This window comes from Mytilus californianus, unplaced genomic scaffold (genome assembly GCF_021869535.1).
Source record: "Mytilus californianus isolate M0D057914Y unplaced genomic scaffold, xbMytCali1.0.p SCAF_3, whole genome shotgun sequence".
Lineage (NCBI taxonomy): Eukaryota > Metazoa > Mollusca > Bivalvia > Mytilida > Mytilidae > Mytilus > Mytilus californianus.
This window is the reverse complement of record NW_026262679.1, coordinates 108240192-108258726: the sequence shown is the minus strand read 5'-3', so window position 1 is coordinate 108258726 and position 18535 is coordinate 108240192. Positions and strand designations below refer to the sequence as shown.

The following is an 18535-nucleotide window of genomic DNA, read 5'->3' as shown; positions in this document are numbered from 1 at the left end:
TCAGCCCTCCCCCTAACCTGGAACAGTGGTGTTACAGCACAACATAAGAACAATCTGTAAAAATCAGTTGCAATATGCTTAACTCAAAAGATTGGTACGAGGCACAAAAACTACTAACATAAAAACAATAGACACAAAACTCTGAAATAAGTGTGCTCACAGTTACTGAAAGGTAGTTTAAAGCCAATTACAACTAATAAATAAATCATATTCTCTCAGACTTAAGCCTTTTTTCAACAAAGTTATTAATGTCTTAAGAGAAGCAAGACAAAGTTGAATCATTATTTAAGAGATCTGAATAATCTCCTATTTCAAAAATAACGTCTTACAGTGTAATAAAAGTTTTTTGTAGTTTTTTTTAACAAATGAAAATTACACTTATTTCATGCTTTTAGAATCAGCAACACTCAAAACCAGACAAAGCAAAGGATTTTTTAAATATCTTTATTACTGTTGTTGCATATACAAAAACAGAAAAATAGCTTACTGTGGATTTATTATTATTCGTTGGATACCAATTCTTGTGGACTTTGTGGGTAATGGGGAGCCACATTTTTCGACAAATTACAAATTTTCTACAGGAATGTATGACTTTGGCAAATCCACAAAATCAAATATCCATGAAAATGCAAATTTTCCCTATTCCACGAAAAATTGCATGTGCACTGCTGCGTAGCAAAGCTGACATGCTCCAGTCTTGTTCTATTATTTTTATCAATTGATCAGTTTGGTTAATGCTGCAAACTACAATGATTGGTGGAATCATTTATCTTGTCACAAAGACAAGTCTGCATATCGTACAGTCAAGTAGCAGATTAAGGATTACATTTGAATCTTATTAGTCCCCTACCGACGAAGTTGAAGGGGACTTAAGGTTTGCACTCCGTCCGTCTGTCTGTCCATCCGTCATTCCGGCAAATCAGTTTTCCACACTTTTTTCTTTGTGCTTGAAGATATTGATTTGATATTTGGTGTATTGTTTTATCATGACAAGCTACAGATCAAGTTCAAATATTGTTTAGGTCTGATGATTTTGTGCAGAGTTATGGTCCTTGGACTTAGAAAATTCACTCAAATAATCATTTTCAGCACTTTGTTTCGTCATGCTTGAAGATATTGATTTGTAGTTGGTATATAGGTTTATCATGACAAGTTTCAGATCAAGTTCGAATTTTGTTCCAGTCTGATGATTTTGTGCAGAGTTATGGTCCTTGGACTTAGAAAATTCACTCAAATAATCAGTTTTCCACACTTTGCTAGAAGATATTGACTTGCTATTTGTTATATAGTTTACACCATGACAAGTTACATGTATAGATCAAGTTAGCATTGTGTTCCAGTACAATGAATTTTTAACCGGTAGGGGACTATGTATTGCCATGCAATACTCTCAGAATGCTTGTTTAGCTCTGCTATACATTAAATTGCTCTCAGTAGATCCATTTGTTTATAAATAGCTAGAGACTGCAATATAAAATTTGTTTTACAGAAATTCAAAGATCCTGTTTTCAACTATCTTATGAGTGTGTTGAAGGTAGCTACAGATGTTACTCAAGTTTCAGTAACATTGATAGGACTACGTGATCTGTGTGTGATTTATGGACCAGAAATGTTTGGTCCACATATGGACTATCTTACACAAAAAAAACAGAATGAACAAAGTACAACTATTCAACAACAGATAGTTGCATTGATTGATCAAATAGAAGGAAGAAGGTAAGCTTAAGCTAGAAAATAAATATGACCAAATTTTGTATACAAGTAGTCAAAGGATCGGGTGTAATAAGAGCATTATTTGACCTAATTTTTTACTGAAATTTGAACTATTCATTTAAAGATTCCATTTATGTCTCTTTTAAATTTGAGTGAATTTAAAATTAGGAACGTTAGATTTAGATTAATGACGTCACAGTAAATGTAGTTATGACATCACAGAAAAGGCAATTTGTGAAAACAGTTTGGGAAATTTAAGCTGAGTCCGATTTTTTTGTTTCTTTTGCTGCCGAGAACAAAGCAATAATTAAGCACACATGAAAAAAAAACCCAGATATACGGTAGTTTACCTTAAAACCTTCATGTTAATATTTTTGTGGCACTTGGACATGCATATTCTTGTTGATCATACTTCAATATATAATTTACAACTTCAGTTTGGAAACAGTAGCCCAAGATGTGAAAGAAACTCAGGAGGATGTGGAACAATTAGACGAAAGAGTGACAGGTGCAGAAGTGGCTGTAGTAGGACTGACCACTCGTGTGGATGAACAAGAGGAAAACATTGAGGAATTAGGGGAGGGACTTGATACTGTGACTCAGAGGGTAGACTTTGCTGAGAAAGACATTGAGGAGACTAAAATTAAAGTGGAAGAAGTTGACATGAAGGTATTTATATGTATATTGAAATTAGGTTTAAAACTAATATTTTGATATTTTAGAAAGAACATAAATATTTTTGAAAAAACCTATGTAAGATTTTTTATAGCAATATTATCGGAAGACAAAAGTACTGAACCAGTTCCTTCATAACTTTACAAATATCATTTAAAAATTTAGATATTTATAGCAGTTGATTAATTTCATCTTTTCAGACAATGACTAATGCACCTCGATGGTCAAGAGATTTGACAAAGATAATGAATCCACAAACAGAACATGATTGGAGATTATTGGCCCAACGTCTTGGTTACAGTAAGGATGACATCAGAGCGTGGGCATCACAACATGATCCTTGTATGGCTGTTCTCAGTGAATGGTATGCTACACACAAAACAAGGGAGGCAAACTATGCTGTCTTAACAGCTTTACAGGAAATGAACCGAATGGATGGTGCTGCTATTGTGGAAAATGCTATGAAGGCTGTTGGTAAGGGGCATAACTCATACTTAATACTGCAATAGATTGTGCCTTTGTAGACTATGTTAAAAAGGCAGAAAATGAAGGATATAGTTTTTTTGGTTTTTTTTTTAAAGCAAATAAGTATATTTGGTCCTGCTATGGTGGAAAAGGCTACACAAGAAACATGTAATATAAGGGGAAGTAATTATTTCATGGTAGCTTTTAGTTAGTTTAATAGCAAAGGTTTTTTAACATGATAGATGATGGTTTTTATACTCTTAAAATGTTTTAATGTTTTTTATCTGTTATTTTTGTAAGAAATATACTTAAAGTTGTCCAGACTTTTTATATTCTTTTAGATATTGAACTCATTTTTGGTGTGCTGTTGGAATACAAATATGTTACAGATATTTTTGATTTGTTTGGGGTAGACCATTTTAGATGGAATTTTCAAGGCCCTTGAACTTAGAAAATCTAATGAAAGTAATATTTCTGATTTTTTTTCACTATGCTCTCAGATATTGAACAGATTTTAAATGTTAAATTGTTTTATAAGTTACATATAGAGTTTCCATTTCGTCCTAGTTGACCTACTTTTTTCAAATGTTATGAAAAATTCTTTATTTCAAGATTGTTACTTGTGTCATTACAGGCAAGTGCAGGTCTAGTAATCCTTCCACTTAATTTGTAAGCCCCTCTGTCCCAAACATAGAAGAAAAAAAGTAAGGTTCATTCATGATTCCAACATTTTCCTTTCAACATTATTCAAACTTTACACAAAGTGATTGCAGATTAACATGATTAAAGATGTATTAAACCTCAATTTTGTTTTATTAATTTGAATTACTTTTTTCTCTGGTTTCCCATTTGTGAATCATAGTCCATTTTTTCATTGAATACTAAAAGAGGGTACCAAGTTTGATTCAATTGAACCTCAAACAGTTTCCCTCCAAACAATACTCTGTTAAAAATCAACATTTTTTTTTCAGCTGATGTTGTAGAAGATGATGAAGTAGATTACGCCTCCCCTCCTGCTGTGTTCCTTAGTTACCAGTGGGGTCATCAAGATGAGGTCAAACTTATCCGTAACCACCTACAAATGGCAGGATATGAATGTTGGATGGACATAGGTCAGATGGGAGGAGGAGATAAATTATTTGAGAAAATTGACAATGGTATCAGAGGAGCAAAAGTCATCATTTGTTGTGTGTCAGAAAAATATGCACAGTCTCCAAATTGTAATAGAGAGGTAATTGCAGAACAAGTGTTGATTTATATTTTCATACAATTGTTTAATTATTCAAAAAGAAAACAACTCTACTCCAGAATCAAACGCATGTGGTGCATGGAAGGCACTTTTTTACACCCGAACTACCCAATATAATAAATATGAATTTTCATTTTAATTATGATTCTTATGAAATTCTAAAGAAAATGAAACCACCAAAAATTAATTAATTTGAGTGCCTCCAATACTTCACCACATTCAATTTTGGAACAACCCTCAGGATGAAACGCAAGTTGATGGAAACCAAATCACCTAATGCTTTCAACATAAGTAATTGCTTAACTTTATGTAGTTGACAAGTTGTTCATTGAAAAAGACTTTTAGATAATCTCATTTCTTTCTGTTAGTTAAGTTGGAATTAATGAGTATTATGACAAATTCAGATTTCAGATTTTCCCTGCAGAAGCTGATGATATAGCGTTTTATTATTTGATTGTGGTTCAAAGATGTATGCCCAATTTTATTCAACTTGCTTCTATGTTTAAAAGTTTTTGAATGATTGGTATTTTTTCCATATAGTCCTTTTGCTCTCCTCTGAAATTAGATTACAGGTAAACTTTTTGTTCATAGTGTAATTCAATTTTGGGGTATTTTTGTGTATTTATAGCCCCCTTACTTCCATCTCACTTAAAACCAATGTTACAGCCTCCAAATGTAAGTCATTAAGTATTAATTTCTTTCAGGTAAATTTGTCGGTAAGCTTAGGTAAGCCAATGATACCTCTGCTAATGGAGAAAATGGGTTGGCCACCAAAAGGATCCATGGGACCTATCTTCAGCGAGTATCTTTTTGTTAGGTTTTTCCAGCGAGCTGGAGAAGAGACTGATGATAACCGAATTTGGCCTGTTGCCAAGTTCCAGGAAATGCTGATGCAGCTGAATTGTTATGGTATTCTGCCAGATGAAACATTGATTGATGATAGTAAGTATTTTTGCTTGCAAGATCTACACAATGATATAAAAGTTTGTCTCGCTTTGCCAAAGAAACAGGAAAAAATCCAATTTAAAGACAAATTAAAAAATGAAACTTCCATAAAATTACTTTTATACTTATTTTGGCATTGCTTATTTGTTTGGTTTGTTCAGTTGTTTGTTTATTTGGAGAATAAAAGTTCATGATTAATTTAGAATTTGTTTTCCATAAAAAATGATATTTTACATGTACATGTATTAATTAAGGTAGCATAACAATCTGATTTATGGAAATGTTTTGTTTTGTATGTCCTGGTCGAGGACCAGTTACCTTCAGTTACCAGTTACCATCACCTGGCATTTTATGCAAGAATGGAAGCATTTTGTAAATACAGCATTTTGCTATTATCTGCACACTATAAATTTCATAACTGGTCCTTGCACTCGAAAAATTTCACACAAAAAATCGCCACAATAGTACCCAACTTTACCTTAGTTATGAGAGGATTTGCAGTCATAGTCTATGTTGTTAGATTATGTTAAAAAAATATGTGCCCATGGAATTCCTCTTTAAAAAAAATTGAGAAAAACTGTGAATTTCTGATGGTAACTGGTAGTGGACCATTAGTTATGTGATTTTTGCATAACGGGAAAACAAATTATGTTGTATAAAAATGGAGAATCAAAAGATTTGGAAAATTAAAACTACACCATTCCTTTGTTTAGTGAAAGAAAACTAACATTTGGTTATAATGGTCTGTTATTTATGGTATACCTATTAATTCAATCTCATTAAGATGATCACACTTGATTCATTCGATTCATGATATACTTAGTCTTTTATCAAGTAATAATAGGTAAACATTAAAATTAAAGTATTCTATGATGATGTATCATCTTTGAATAAGTATTCATAAAATGAAAAATATTTTTTCTCTCAACAAAATTTGGTTCCCCCAAAATAAATGAATTGACAGTTTTAGAATTGTTTTCTTGAACAAATGTGAATCTTGCTTAGATATTTACTGGTACACAGAATTAATGTCTTCAACGAAATTAAATTAAAAGGGGGATTGGGTTTGAGAGTGATTTTGGTTTCTCCAGCAACCAGCAGTAGTTTGTTCATTTATAAAGAAGTGAGAACCAGAACCTTTATTGGGTATAACCTATTTTTTTTTATTAAATTGAGTGATTTTGTATTAACAGTGTACAAAAAGTGGTGGATACCAGTACAGGAAGTTATAGTGATAGATAAAAATAAGAAAAAACAAAGTCAGAGCCAAGCCAAGCAGAAAGAAATCAAAGATGAGGTAATATTGCAATTATTTTCAGATTTAATTTTAACATTGGATTTTATCCCTTGACATTTTAAGTCTGTTGATTAAATAATTATATAACTGTATCGCTACTGATGTTTGTCCTTTCTAGACTTTTATACACATATGTCAAGCTTGCATGGTCTCACATTGAAGGATTACAAGAGACGGCTTTTCAGTTGTTTCAAATTTATTAAGCCATGCATAATGCCAGGAACCTGTTGTTCAGTGGTTGTCATTTGTTGATGTGGTTCATAAGTGTTTCTCGTTTCTTGTTTTTTATATAGATTAGACTGTTGGTTGTCCTGTTTGAAATGTTTTACACTAGTCATTTTGGGGCCCTTTATAGCTTGCTGTTCAGTGTGAGCCAATGCTCCTTGTTGAAGGCCGTACTGACTTATAATTGTTAACTTTTTACACATTGTGACTTGGATGGAGTGTTGTCTCATTGGCACTCATACCACATCTTCTCATTTCTATATATAGAAAATATTCAGATTTTTTATAACATATTATGTTTCCTGTGTTGGTAACTCTTCTGGAGCACCTCAGTTCACTCTCATTTTTATTATGTGGGTTTCATGTTTGAAATGAAGCTATGTAATTACTCTGACCATAATTGTACACATTCTGAGAAGCTGCTTATAAAGGTCAGGAAAGAAGGAAATACTTTGGTCATTGATTCATTTAAGCTTACCAACTTTTGTTGTTTTGTAGAAAAGTAATAAATTTGAAAAGAAGATGTTTTCATATGTTTATCATCCTCTTACTTATACAAAGTTTCTGAAAAAATTGTAATTTGTTTAGGTCTTAAAATCTATGCCTTTTACAAATGGAATGTATGAAAAAAAAAAAACAATGTTTCACTAACAATAATGAAATAAAGAACTTTAAAAATATTTTTGGGCCTTCATTGCAAATAATGGATGGAAAGTGTCATATTCAGAGCCATAGATTAAAAAAAGACCAACAACACTTGACCAAAAAAAAAAAAAAATGAGACTTTATTTTTTCAGTTTTTGTTATCACACTTATGTATGAGTACATGATAATACTGTTAGTACTAGACAGCACATTTTGATTCATGAACATGCAGGCATACAGTGATTGTTGGCCAGAACTAGTTCTGGATGTGATCTATTTCATTGCCAGACATGTAACCGTTTATGTTGATGAAATTAACAAATATTTATTTGTTGAAGTTGAATTATTTCTTCTTCCTATTAAATTTTAGGACAAGAAGTCACCAGATATCTTTATATCTTACCAATGGGGTAAACAGAAACAGATTATGGCCTTTTACCAAAGATTGACGGGGATGGGTCTGAGTTGTTGGATGGACATCTACCAAATGGGAGGTGGAGACTCATTGTATGAGAAAATAGATTCTGGTGTACGAGGGTGTAAGGTAGTACTTACCTGTATCACACAAAAGTATTCGCTATCAGCAAACTGTCGTAGGGAAGTCAGTCTGGCCGATGCTTTGAAGAAACCAATTATACCATTGCTTTTAGAGAAAATGGATTGGCCACCATCTGGACCAATGAGTATGGTGTTTACCCAGTTGCTGTTTATTAACTTTTATCGTGACGAAGAAGTACAAATGACATGGACTGGACCAAAATTGGATGAATTAATGGAGAAAATAGGAGAACATATGCCAATGATTACGCAAAGCGAGCATACAAATGAAGAAAAACAAAGCACTAAGAAAGAAGATAATGATAAAAAATCTGGAAATTCAGAACCAGAGTCGAAACCAGCAAATCAGAGTATGTCTCCAAGACCTGTCAGCTCCAGAAATACCAGAGGTGCAGGTGGTCCACAACCAACAGAAAACAAGCCATCTCCAGTAAGACAACCTAAGCCTGTGGCCGCCACCAACACAATTGCTGAATCTCCAACAGATCCAGCACAGCAAAGAAAACAAGAACAGACGTCTGCTCCAAAACAGGAAAAAGAACAAAAGAAGTCCAAATCTTGTACAGTTTTGTAGATATTTAGGTGCAGCTTTAAATGATACAGCTTGAACATCACATTGCAAGACTGGTACTTCAATTTTGTTGTACAAATCTAATATTGTAAAATTTTAGTACTAATATAGTACGATAGTTAATACGTACTACACCAGTACTATATTATTTAGATACATTTTCAGTACTATTGTACTAACTAAAATAGTGCACATGCAAAAGTAGCTGTGAAAGCAAAGGAACAGTTCTGTTATTGCTGTTCTTCATATATAAAGTTTATTTCTGTTTATTAATAAAGGAGACATTCACAATTTTTTTAGAAATACTTAATCCGTCAGGTTTTGTCATTTTTCCAACATGATTACATTTTAAAAGCTTTGTTGCATTTATATAATAGATAGATTAATTACTATTGAACTGTATTTTGATAAACAAACAAACCGGTGATGTGCCATATTCTATTGTTCTGACTTTTTGTGATTGTGTGTGTTATATGATATGTTTAAATTCTTTGATATAGGGAAGAAATATATCAGTTTATCGCACCTCAGGTAAATTAGTGACAGTGTGATTGGTTTATCGCTGTCACATGGTGACCGCCTATGGATCCGTATTGGATCAGTAAATTTCATATGGGGTTCATGATGTCACATCTACTTATAAAGGTGACGTCATCTTTTAATTTATTGTATTTCATTGTTTATTTTGATACAAAACTTAGAAGGAAAAGTCCTGTGTGCGATAAATTTGTCATACAGTTACTACTGACCCCCTATGGATCTATTGAGGGTTAGTAGCAAACCATATAACTTATATCAACAGGGCATTCCTTTCATTTTCAGTTGTCAAGATGATTTTTTTTTGAAAAGAGGAAGGAAAGTTAGAAATTGCATGTGGTTTTTTATTATTATTATTATAATAGTCAATAAAGAAGACTGGGATTTTCAGCAAGTAGGTCATTTTTTTCCCAATGCCCAACTGTTATGGAACGCCCTGGTTTAATATTTTGTTGGATAGATTACTGAATGATATCTTTGCTATACACATTTTCATTGTTAACTCTAATGTTTTAGTTTAATAGGAAAAATTGTTTATTTATTATACTTGTGTCTACTATTTTACTTTAAGTAAATTAAATATATTTAAATTAAATTTAACTAGATTATTAATGTGGATTATTTAAAATTAGACTTATATATTTAATAGATATCTCCGGCCTTTTTCTATGACTTTTCTAGATTTGTCAACGATACTTTTATTGTCCAAAAGTTAATTAGACGTAATTAAATAAAATACATGTATATCCATATTTTCTATTAGCTAATAATATGCACTTCTTTTCACTATTGATCACCCTTATTCTTTGTGTTTTTGAGTAAAATATGACAGACCAGTTGAAAGTATTTAGAAACTGGTTTATGTAAGGGATTATATATGTCTTGTGGCTACAACCTCATTTTAACGCTTTAGTTTTCAGAATGTTTTTTTTTTTTAGTTTTGGTCTGTTCCTCAATAACTATAAATGCCTGACAGGTCAACAGTTTTTGTTATATATAATAGAAATGAAAGGATATGGACTTATTGTGACACAGATATGTCACAGACATATGACTTTAACCTCATTTCCATGCTTCATTGGTTGGGTGAATTTTTCAGGGTTAAATCAATTCCTCATTTACTGTTTTGAAAGGTATATAATATTTGTTATGGTTTTTCTTTGAATTGCACTCTTTAAAGGTCTAAATGTCAAGTTGTCTTGATCTATTTTCGTTCTCCAATGGTTGGAATAAAATTTATTTATCTCCGAAAGTATACAATATTGGTCAGCAATATTTTTTTTCGATTATGTCTGTATCTGAGAAAGTATATAATAGAGGTCAGGAATATTTGTTTTATTTGATCTGAACCTCAGTTTCAGAGTTTTTCAACCTTCAAAATAATTCAAATATTACTGAAGGTGAGAAATGAAGGTTTGTCAACTCTTGTTTATTTTTATATGAGTTATTTGTGATACCTTGTATGTTTCAAGAACCACCCAAGTGTCAGTGACATGATTGGGGTCAATCCGTCCAAATAGGCATTTTGATTGCAAATAAGGGTAAGTAATTACTTGCTGAGACTAATGGTATATCTTTACTCAAAGCAGCATGTCTTTTGGAGTTTTATTTTAAATTTAATATACATATAAGTTTCAGGAATTTTTGGAGGGGATTTAAGGGGGGTTGTAATTTATTTTATTATTTATAAGATGAATATTTATTTGCATCAGGTTTATATTTATAACTATTATGTGATTTATTTTTACTTCTCAGAACATTGTTTATAGATTGTCTGTGATATTTTTCTAGAATAAAGCATTATCTGTTATGTTTAGTAATTTTATATCTTAAAAATATGATAAAATATTTGTGTCAAACAGCAAAATTTATGGTTTCACTTTGATCTTGTTCCTACCACTAAATAGCACTGCTGGGCTAGTGGACTGGCATGCCTGCAGCAAACCTTTAGAGCTACACAGTTTGAGATCTGCCTCTTTTAAGCAACACTTAGGGGAGATAATTCATGACAACCTTTTTTCATTCAAAATTTTGTATTAAGATACACAGAATTTCATTACATAAGCATAAGCTTGTTGCAAACCACAGTCCGATGTTTCTGTGTGGCTGTGCAAGATGTATAAATATGCAGCCACATCTGGTCATAATGCATAAGGAGACAAAATATCCGATGCCTTGTGTAGAGTGGGTTCCACACTCTCAGCACGTCAATGAAATCTTGCAAGATTCTGAGTGGTCTTTAGATGGCCCATTGCATGGCAGAATTTCTGACTCTATCCAACATACTCTCTTGTTTCAGAAGTAGTCCAAATTTACCCACTTCATTTCAGTGGATCTACCTACTGCAGAACCTTCCTATCATGTTATTGTTTGTTGGTTCTTGTCCTGAATTTGCACGACTATGAATATTTACCATTAGGAAATGCATGAAGTATTTGCCATTAGACAATGCATGAAATATTTGCCGCTGTACACTGCATGAAATATTTGCCACTAGACAATGCATGAAATATTTGCCACTAAATAATACACCAACTACTTGCAACTAGACAATTCATGAACTATATGCCACTAGAAATTGTATGAAATATTAGCCTCTAGACAATGTGTGAACTATTTGCCACTATACAATACATGAAATATTTGCCACTGCAATACATGAACTATTTTCCACTAGAAAATGCATAAAATGAATGCCACAAGGCATTAAGCAAGCAACAATCAAATTGATAACATGACACTAACACTGGTAGATAAAATTTTGGTGAACTGCATGCATGGTGCTATGACGGAGAACTGTAAGATTTTGTTTGATGACCCCTTTTTGCAATTATGTAAACATTAAGTGGATGCAGTCCTTTTGATTTTAAAATATGACTAAAACAAATATTTACTTGTCACTAGTCCGTACATAATATGAATTAATTTGTGATTGTTTCTAGGAAGAAAGTGTTAATTGATTCGTGATTTTACAACGTTTATATCTTTAAATCTGTTCCTCAGTGAAGGCCATCTTTAGTTTTAGGTCAGCAAAAATAACATATGTAGGACTAAACTATTTTCATCCATGTCTAATAAATATATTAAATATGTTCTATGGAAAAGCTGTTTAAATTCTCTTTGTTTGATCTCTATGTGAAACTTATTGGCCAAAGCAACAATTTGATATTACGCTGGAACAAAAACAAATTCTGGTCAAGACCATCCAGGAACCATCAACTCAGTCAGGGTTTTGAGATGTGACTGTTAATGTACACTACAGCAATGTAACAGAAGACTTAAACAACGTCTTAGAACTACTAGAGTCTAGTTTTGACAGGAACTTCCCTTTGCAAAAAGTCTTCCCTTTACATAAAGACATAAGTTATACTATTCCCATGTCAAGACTAAAAGAGTATCAGCAGAGTCTCAATAAAAAAATATCAAATATTTAATAAAGTAAAAGAGGACCAACAAGATTATGACCTCAAAAGAAATGTATACATGCTACATGCACAGAAAACTAAAACCATGGAAATATTAGTCACAAGAATGGCTAAATTCAAAATATTTTGATGGATTTGGAATTCAAAGATGTAAATATTAATAACACTGAAGTACTCTAGTAATGGACTTCTGATACCCGTTACACCTGGGACTATTATACACCGGTTACACAGACATAATTATTTTGATATATATCTTTTAAACAATTAAAAGACATACAACAATGTTAGATGCATAATCGGAACATGCAAGCATAAAAAACAAAGCATCAGTAAAATCAAAACACACATCAGAAGCATGGTATTTATGATTCTGTTAAGAAATAAACCCAAAGCAAGTCTAGTAAGCTAAATATGTTAAAATACGTCAAGCCGAAAAAAACTTGTAAAGTCATATGATACTTCAAATTTAATATGAAAAAAAAGAGTTGAAAATGTTTTATATACTTGGATGGCTAAGTTTTACTTTAAAAAGAAAATCCCTTGTTTTATCAGAATCTTCAGAAATGTACTGCTATTGATTTATTGTCTTACTCTAATTCGTTGACGGCTTTTCAGTATGCCATGACCTTAACCATGACACCTTTAGAACTTCGGCAATCGCACAGCGCAAGTGCGAGGGAAAAGCCGTTATCGGAAAGTAAACTTTTAACGTAAAAAAAGTTGAAAGAAGATAGTATTAACCGATTCCAAAATAAAACAAAATAATGCACCAAATCATTTAACAACTGTTATAACAAACTTTAATTAACAAATGGGTACGCATTGAAAACATAAAAAAACAAAGATTTATTCCTCTATGGCACGCCTGAGCCACTTTTATTACTTAATCTTAGATTATCTCAGATAAACTAGGATTTTCTCAGATAATCCCGGTTTATCTCAGATAAACTAAGATTTTCTCAGCTTAATTCAAATTCGAGAAAATCCTAGTTTATCTCAGAAAATACAGAAAATTCATTATCTGGAGAAAATCCCGGTTTATCTAAAAAATTTAAGAAAATCTTGGTTTTTCTGAACGATTTTCAGATAATCCTAATTTATGTTCAGATAATTAATTATCTCAATTTCAGATAATCAATTATCTCATTTCTCGAGAAAATCTAAGTTTATCTCGGATTCTGAATATAGCAAAGAACGATCTAATGACTGTTTTAATTGGACGACAATCGTTAAACGTTTTACTTTTTCTCTGATTCCTCTGTCGTCTCTTTTATTTTCCACGTATTCCGGATCCATATATACTTATGTGTTGATTGTTTATCAATAGGTAATGGTCGGTAAACTTCGGCACCAAAACCCGACAGTTACTGATTTGCAGGAAAAATTTTCGATCAACAATCACAGGATGAAATATTTTTTTGCCGATTATACTGTATGGATTAGTAATAAATGTAAAAAAACGTTGCGCAAAGGACTTAATTTAATATTATATATATATAAATCTCAGATATGAATACATTAGTTCAATAATTTCCTCAACATAATAATTTCTAGAAACTCATTTCATATGACTTTTAGACCTTAAAAATAAGATCTGCAGGCGTCACACCCCAGAGGCGGATTTAGGGGACCGGATGGAGAGGGAGCCCCCTCCTAATGGAGATAACGATATAAAGTTAATGCATAGACTTTTCACATGTTCTACTCCAAACTTTGCCTAGCATGGGGCCACCTCTTTTTCATAACCATGGATCCGCATCTGCACCTGAATAAACTATCCTGTTCATCAATCGGTTTTAAATTGGCTTGAGTCTGACTGGTTTCTTTGCGTAATCGATTTTATTGATTTTGTAGTTCGTCCCATATATCTAATAATTGTAGTTCTTGGTATATTAAAACAGTTTTGTTTTGTTTTCTGAAAGAGTAAGAGCTAAACATAACGGAATTTTACCATAAATTATCATGAAAACCGCAATGGCTAAAGACAGTTAGCCTTCATAATTTTTAAGGTGGCAGACCAGATTTTATAAGTAATTCTTCATAAATATGCTAGTAAAATCATCAAAGTGCTCTTTCAGGCTTCATGTGTTACTTTCACCACAAAAGTGCCATACAATAGGACAATAATCAAAATAACACATATTAAATATGAAAAGTAAATTAACAACCAAGTCAAAGCCTAGACGCCTGAATTATGCATATTCACATTTGAACTTTAGCTGTCTATCACTAATCACACCCAAAAGTTTGACTTCTTGTTCAATTTTATTTCATTTCCATCCAAATTCAAACTTATACTTTGTTTTGTTGTTTTAAACTATTGCAAGTGCTTTGAATGGCTTGAATGTAGGCAGGGTTTGTTTTCATCTGGTCGTGGCAGAACCAATTTATTAAATGTAATCTTTCCGAAGTGTTTTTTCAAAAGATTCACAACCGTGTTGTGTCAGATCTGAATCTATTGTCGTCAGCAATAAATGATTAGTTATAAAAATAGATGTTGGGTATGATTGCCGATCAAACAACTATCCAACAGAGACCAAATGTAAGCAACTTCCTGTCACCCGGCATACGGCCTTCAACAATAACTTATTTCAGTGGCAAAAGTTATTTTCACGTTTGTGCACATTTGTTTCCTGCAACTTGTGTTGAAGAATGTTCGTCTATGTGCAAAAATATTTATTTACAATTCTTACCCATTCTTTAATAAGTTATTCATTTTCAAAATCCTCCTTACCCCCCCCCCCCCCCCCCCCCCCCCCCTTCCTTTACGTCATAAAGTGATAAAATTTGAACTCAATTTGTGACAGAATGTTATGATTCCTGGGCTTATGAATACCTATATATTGCCATCTAGGTACAAATATTAATTTTATTTTCAATATAATCACAAATGTTTTGGCAACATAATTACATAATCACTAAAAAGGGCAAGTAATCAAAAATCAAAAAACCAAATGGAGAGACTCAAATTCCGGGAAATCATAATTGGTTCTCAGATAACTTCTATGCATGCTACCCATGCATCTTTCTGTTTAGAAATTTATTTGACTTTCGTGAGGTTACTTCAACAAACCAGATTATTGAGGTCGCTCGAATTTCTTAAAGCGAAATTTGAAACCCATAAATGATCTTTTATTTTTTTCTTTTCTTCGTGAAACAATTTTTTCAATCCATATACCCACACTTAAATCAGGTAAAAAATGATGCATCTCCATATTGCCGAGACTGAGCAACGAAAATCTGAACTAATTAGCCTATACGAAAATTGCAAACAGTGGAGTGCTGTAACCATGCAGACAATTTGACGTTAGAAACTTTTCTTACTGTCCTTCCAACTACGATACAGGCAGACGGGGTTTGTTAATGACCATCAATGACCTTACTGTCCTGATCAAATTAGACAATATGTAGGGACAACACCCCGTCAATAGAAGGGTCATAGAATTTGATTACGCAACGTCATAATCATATGCGAGATATGTTTACGGCCGCAACGTCAAATGCTTATCAAATCGCCAAATGCCATGGTAGACAGATCCATGACATAAATGTTTCCCATAAACTGAAATGCCAAAGAATCGACTGCAGAAAAATATTTAAAGCCCTAAAGTTTAAACCGCATAATTGCAAAATCACACTGTAATGGGTGGGACAAAGGCAAAATCAAAAGTACAAAACTGAACTCAAAACATGTCCAAAAGAATTGGTGGACCTTTCTGACAATCATTTTGGCGTTGGTTACATGCAGTCATTTCCTTCTACGATGCTACATCCATTGATCAGGGGAAACCCCGGGTTAAGTGGCTTACCACATGATTTGAACATTCAAATTGACGTAACCAATTCAACTTCCGAACTGCAATTTTTTTTAAACAGTGAAGTAATGAATGAAATTTATGTTCATACATTTGTTTAACAAAAATTGCATATTTAAAAATGGAAATTAAAAATAATAATCTAGTGCAGGGACTTCCTATACTAACGTTAGTATAGACTGTCCCTGTCTAGTGTTGCATTTCTAAAGTCGGTCAGTTTTAATTCCGAAGTTCCATATACAGAAGTGCTTCTGTAATGGGTACGTTTTTGATCTGTCAAATATAAGATTGAGTGGGAAACTTTTACATTAAATATTTATGCCTTGAATGATGGTAATTTCGAGAACAAGTTGCTTTTTAAAAAAAAAGACAATACGTGAACCTTAGAACTTTTTTTATTCTAATTATTAATTCAACTGAATAAGAAATTATATATCAGTGTTTGCATGGGATAATATTTTTTTTTTATTGTTATTCATTACAATTTTGGCATGTTGAGAGAAGTGTTAAATATAAAGCAATGAGGAAAAAATAGATTCCTAGACGTATAATTTCTTAAAGAACAATAATGATTCAAAACATGGGGGACACTGTACCTTCTTCCAAAAATTCATAAAATTAATCTAGAAATAAGTAATGAGGCATTGCGAACTGGTCAGCTAGCAGGACACATTAATGTTCGTTACCGACCAATCATCAATAAATGCAACTCTCCCGCGAGAGATACTTACTTGATCTAATTATAAAACCATTATTGAAGAGGCATAACTGTTACATTCAAGATAAAAAGTTTCCATTAATAAAATAGAGTCACACGAGGTCAAAAGAGAATGCATTCTTATTGCCTAAGATGTACGTCAAGGTACACAAATATGATCACTGATAAATTAGAAGAAACTGTTATCTATGCATTAGAATTAATTGACACACAGGAGAAGATACTTTAAATATTCTCAACAAAATAGATATAACTGCATTTGTCAAATTAATTTTTAGAAACAATGAATTTGAGTTTAATGGACTGTTATACAAACACATTATAGGAGCGCTCATGGGTGGTATATTTTAACCAACATGCACAGATCTGCATCTGTCTGTCCTATTCATTAAAATCTTAGATAAGTTCATCAAATTACACTGTCGATAGGGATGACGGTTTTATGGTCTTCACAGGCAAATTAGAGCAAGTTGAAGATTTCTTTAACCTAGCAAACGAAATTGACCATCTACTTTAGTTCTAATATGAGGTGTCGACATCTAGTATGACCTATTTAGAGGGTGGTAAAGGGTTGTTTTCGTGCAACGTTTTCGGCCTTTTTATTTCACGTGATTTCGTGTTTCAACGTTTTATTTCTCGTTTTTTTTCGTGTTTGTTTCGACGTGCGTGCTTCGTGTTTTTCCTTAATTATTTTCCGTGTTTCGTGTCGGTACTCTTTTATTCTCGTGCTTGTCCCGCATTTGATTAAAAAATAAACCGGGACTAATTCAAAGTCAGCCCATATATTGTTTTAAATTATAAACTAATTAACTGGTCCCAAGACATTTATTAATAGCCATTGTATTACTATGATAAATCGTATGCAACAAGTAGAGGACGCTAAAAAGTGACCACATGCAGGGTCGCCATGTCAATTTATAATGACTCCATGATCTCCAAGAACGGCTGAGTAATAACTTTTGGTACTTTTTTCCTAAATATTTATGTTACGATTTTATTCCTTGGCTTCTTTTTTTTTCTGTTTTTTTCCGTGCAACGTTTTTCCGATTTGTTATTTCACGGGTTTCCGTGTTCAGACCCACCCCTTTTTTTACCACCCTCTATTTAGATACCGAAGTGTACAAAGGTGATCAATTCCATAGTAATGGAATTCTTGATGTTTAAGTCACGTATATTAAAAACACAGAAACGTACCAATATTTACCAATCACTAGTGCACATCCAAAACACACATAAATTTAAGAGTATTAATTTACAGTGTGTGAATAATATAAGAAATAATAGTGACATCAGTGAATTAAATAGACATTTAATTAGCTTACAAAATAACTTAATTGATAGAGAATACTGTAAAAAGGAAACAGTAAAAATTGTAAAAAATGTATATTAACGAATAGTCTTTTAATATTTTACTTGTTTTATTTTCAGTTAAAACAGATTTTTTTTATCTGATTTGTCAAAATGACAAGTATGCATAATGATTTTATTGTTACAAATCAAATCCCAAAGCCCACTATAACTCATTATGTAGAAGCCACAGCACTATTTTAAAATATCTCTCTGTGAATATCTAGACACAAATGTTTGATACCATATGCATAGGTCGTTATAATTAAATCTTGACCATTTATCTTTCACTTGTTTATCAAAGGGTACAACTGTCAACTTTGCTCAAGTCAGTAAACCCTTGCAAT

The 18535-nt window shown here is 32.4% G+C and overlaps 1 protein-coding gene across 1 annotated transcript in view; it reads left to right on the top strand.

The window, feature by feature from the left end:
• LOC127735735 (uncharacterized) overlaps positions 1–10690 on the top strand; it is a 45149-nt gene extending 34459 nt beyond the window's left edge. The window contains exons 17-23 of the mRNA XM_052246021.1: positions 1490–1716; positions 2151–2382; positions 2589–2862; positions 3825–4084; positions 4807–5044; positions 6241–6344; positions 7585–10690. Of these exons, the coding sequence (XP_052101981.1) occupies positions 1490–1716; positions 2151–2382; positions 2589–2862; positions 3825–4084; positions 4807–5044; positions 6241–6344; positions 7585–8346 (2097 nt within the window). The 3' untranslated portion in view covers positions 8347–10690. The remainder of the gene's footprint in view (positions 1–1489; positions 1717–2150; positions 2383–2588; positions 2863–3824; positions 4085–4806; positions 5045–6240; positions 6345–7584) is intronic.
• The last annotated feature ends 7845 nt before the right edge of the window (positions 10691–18535 follow it).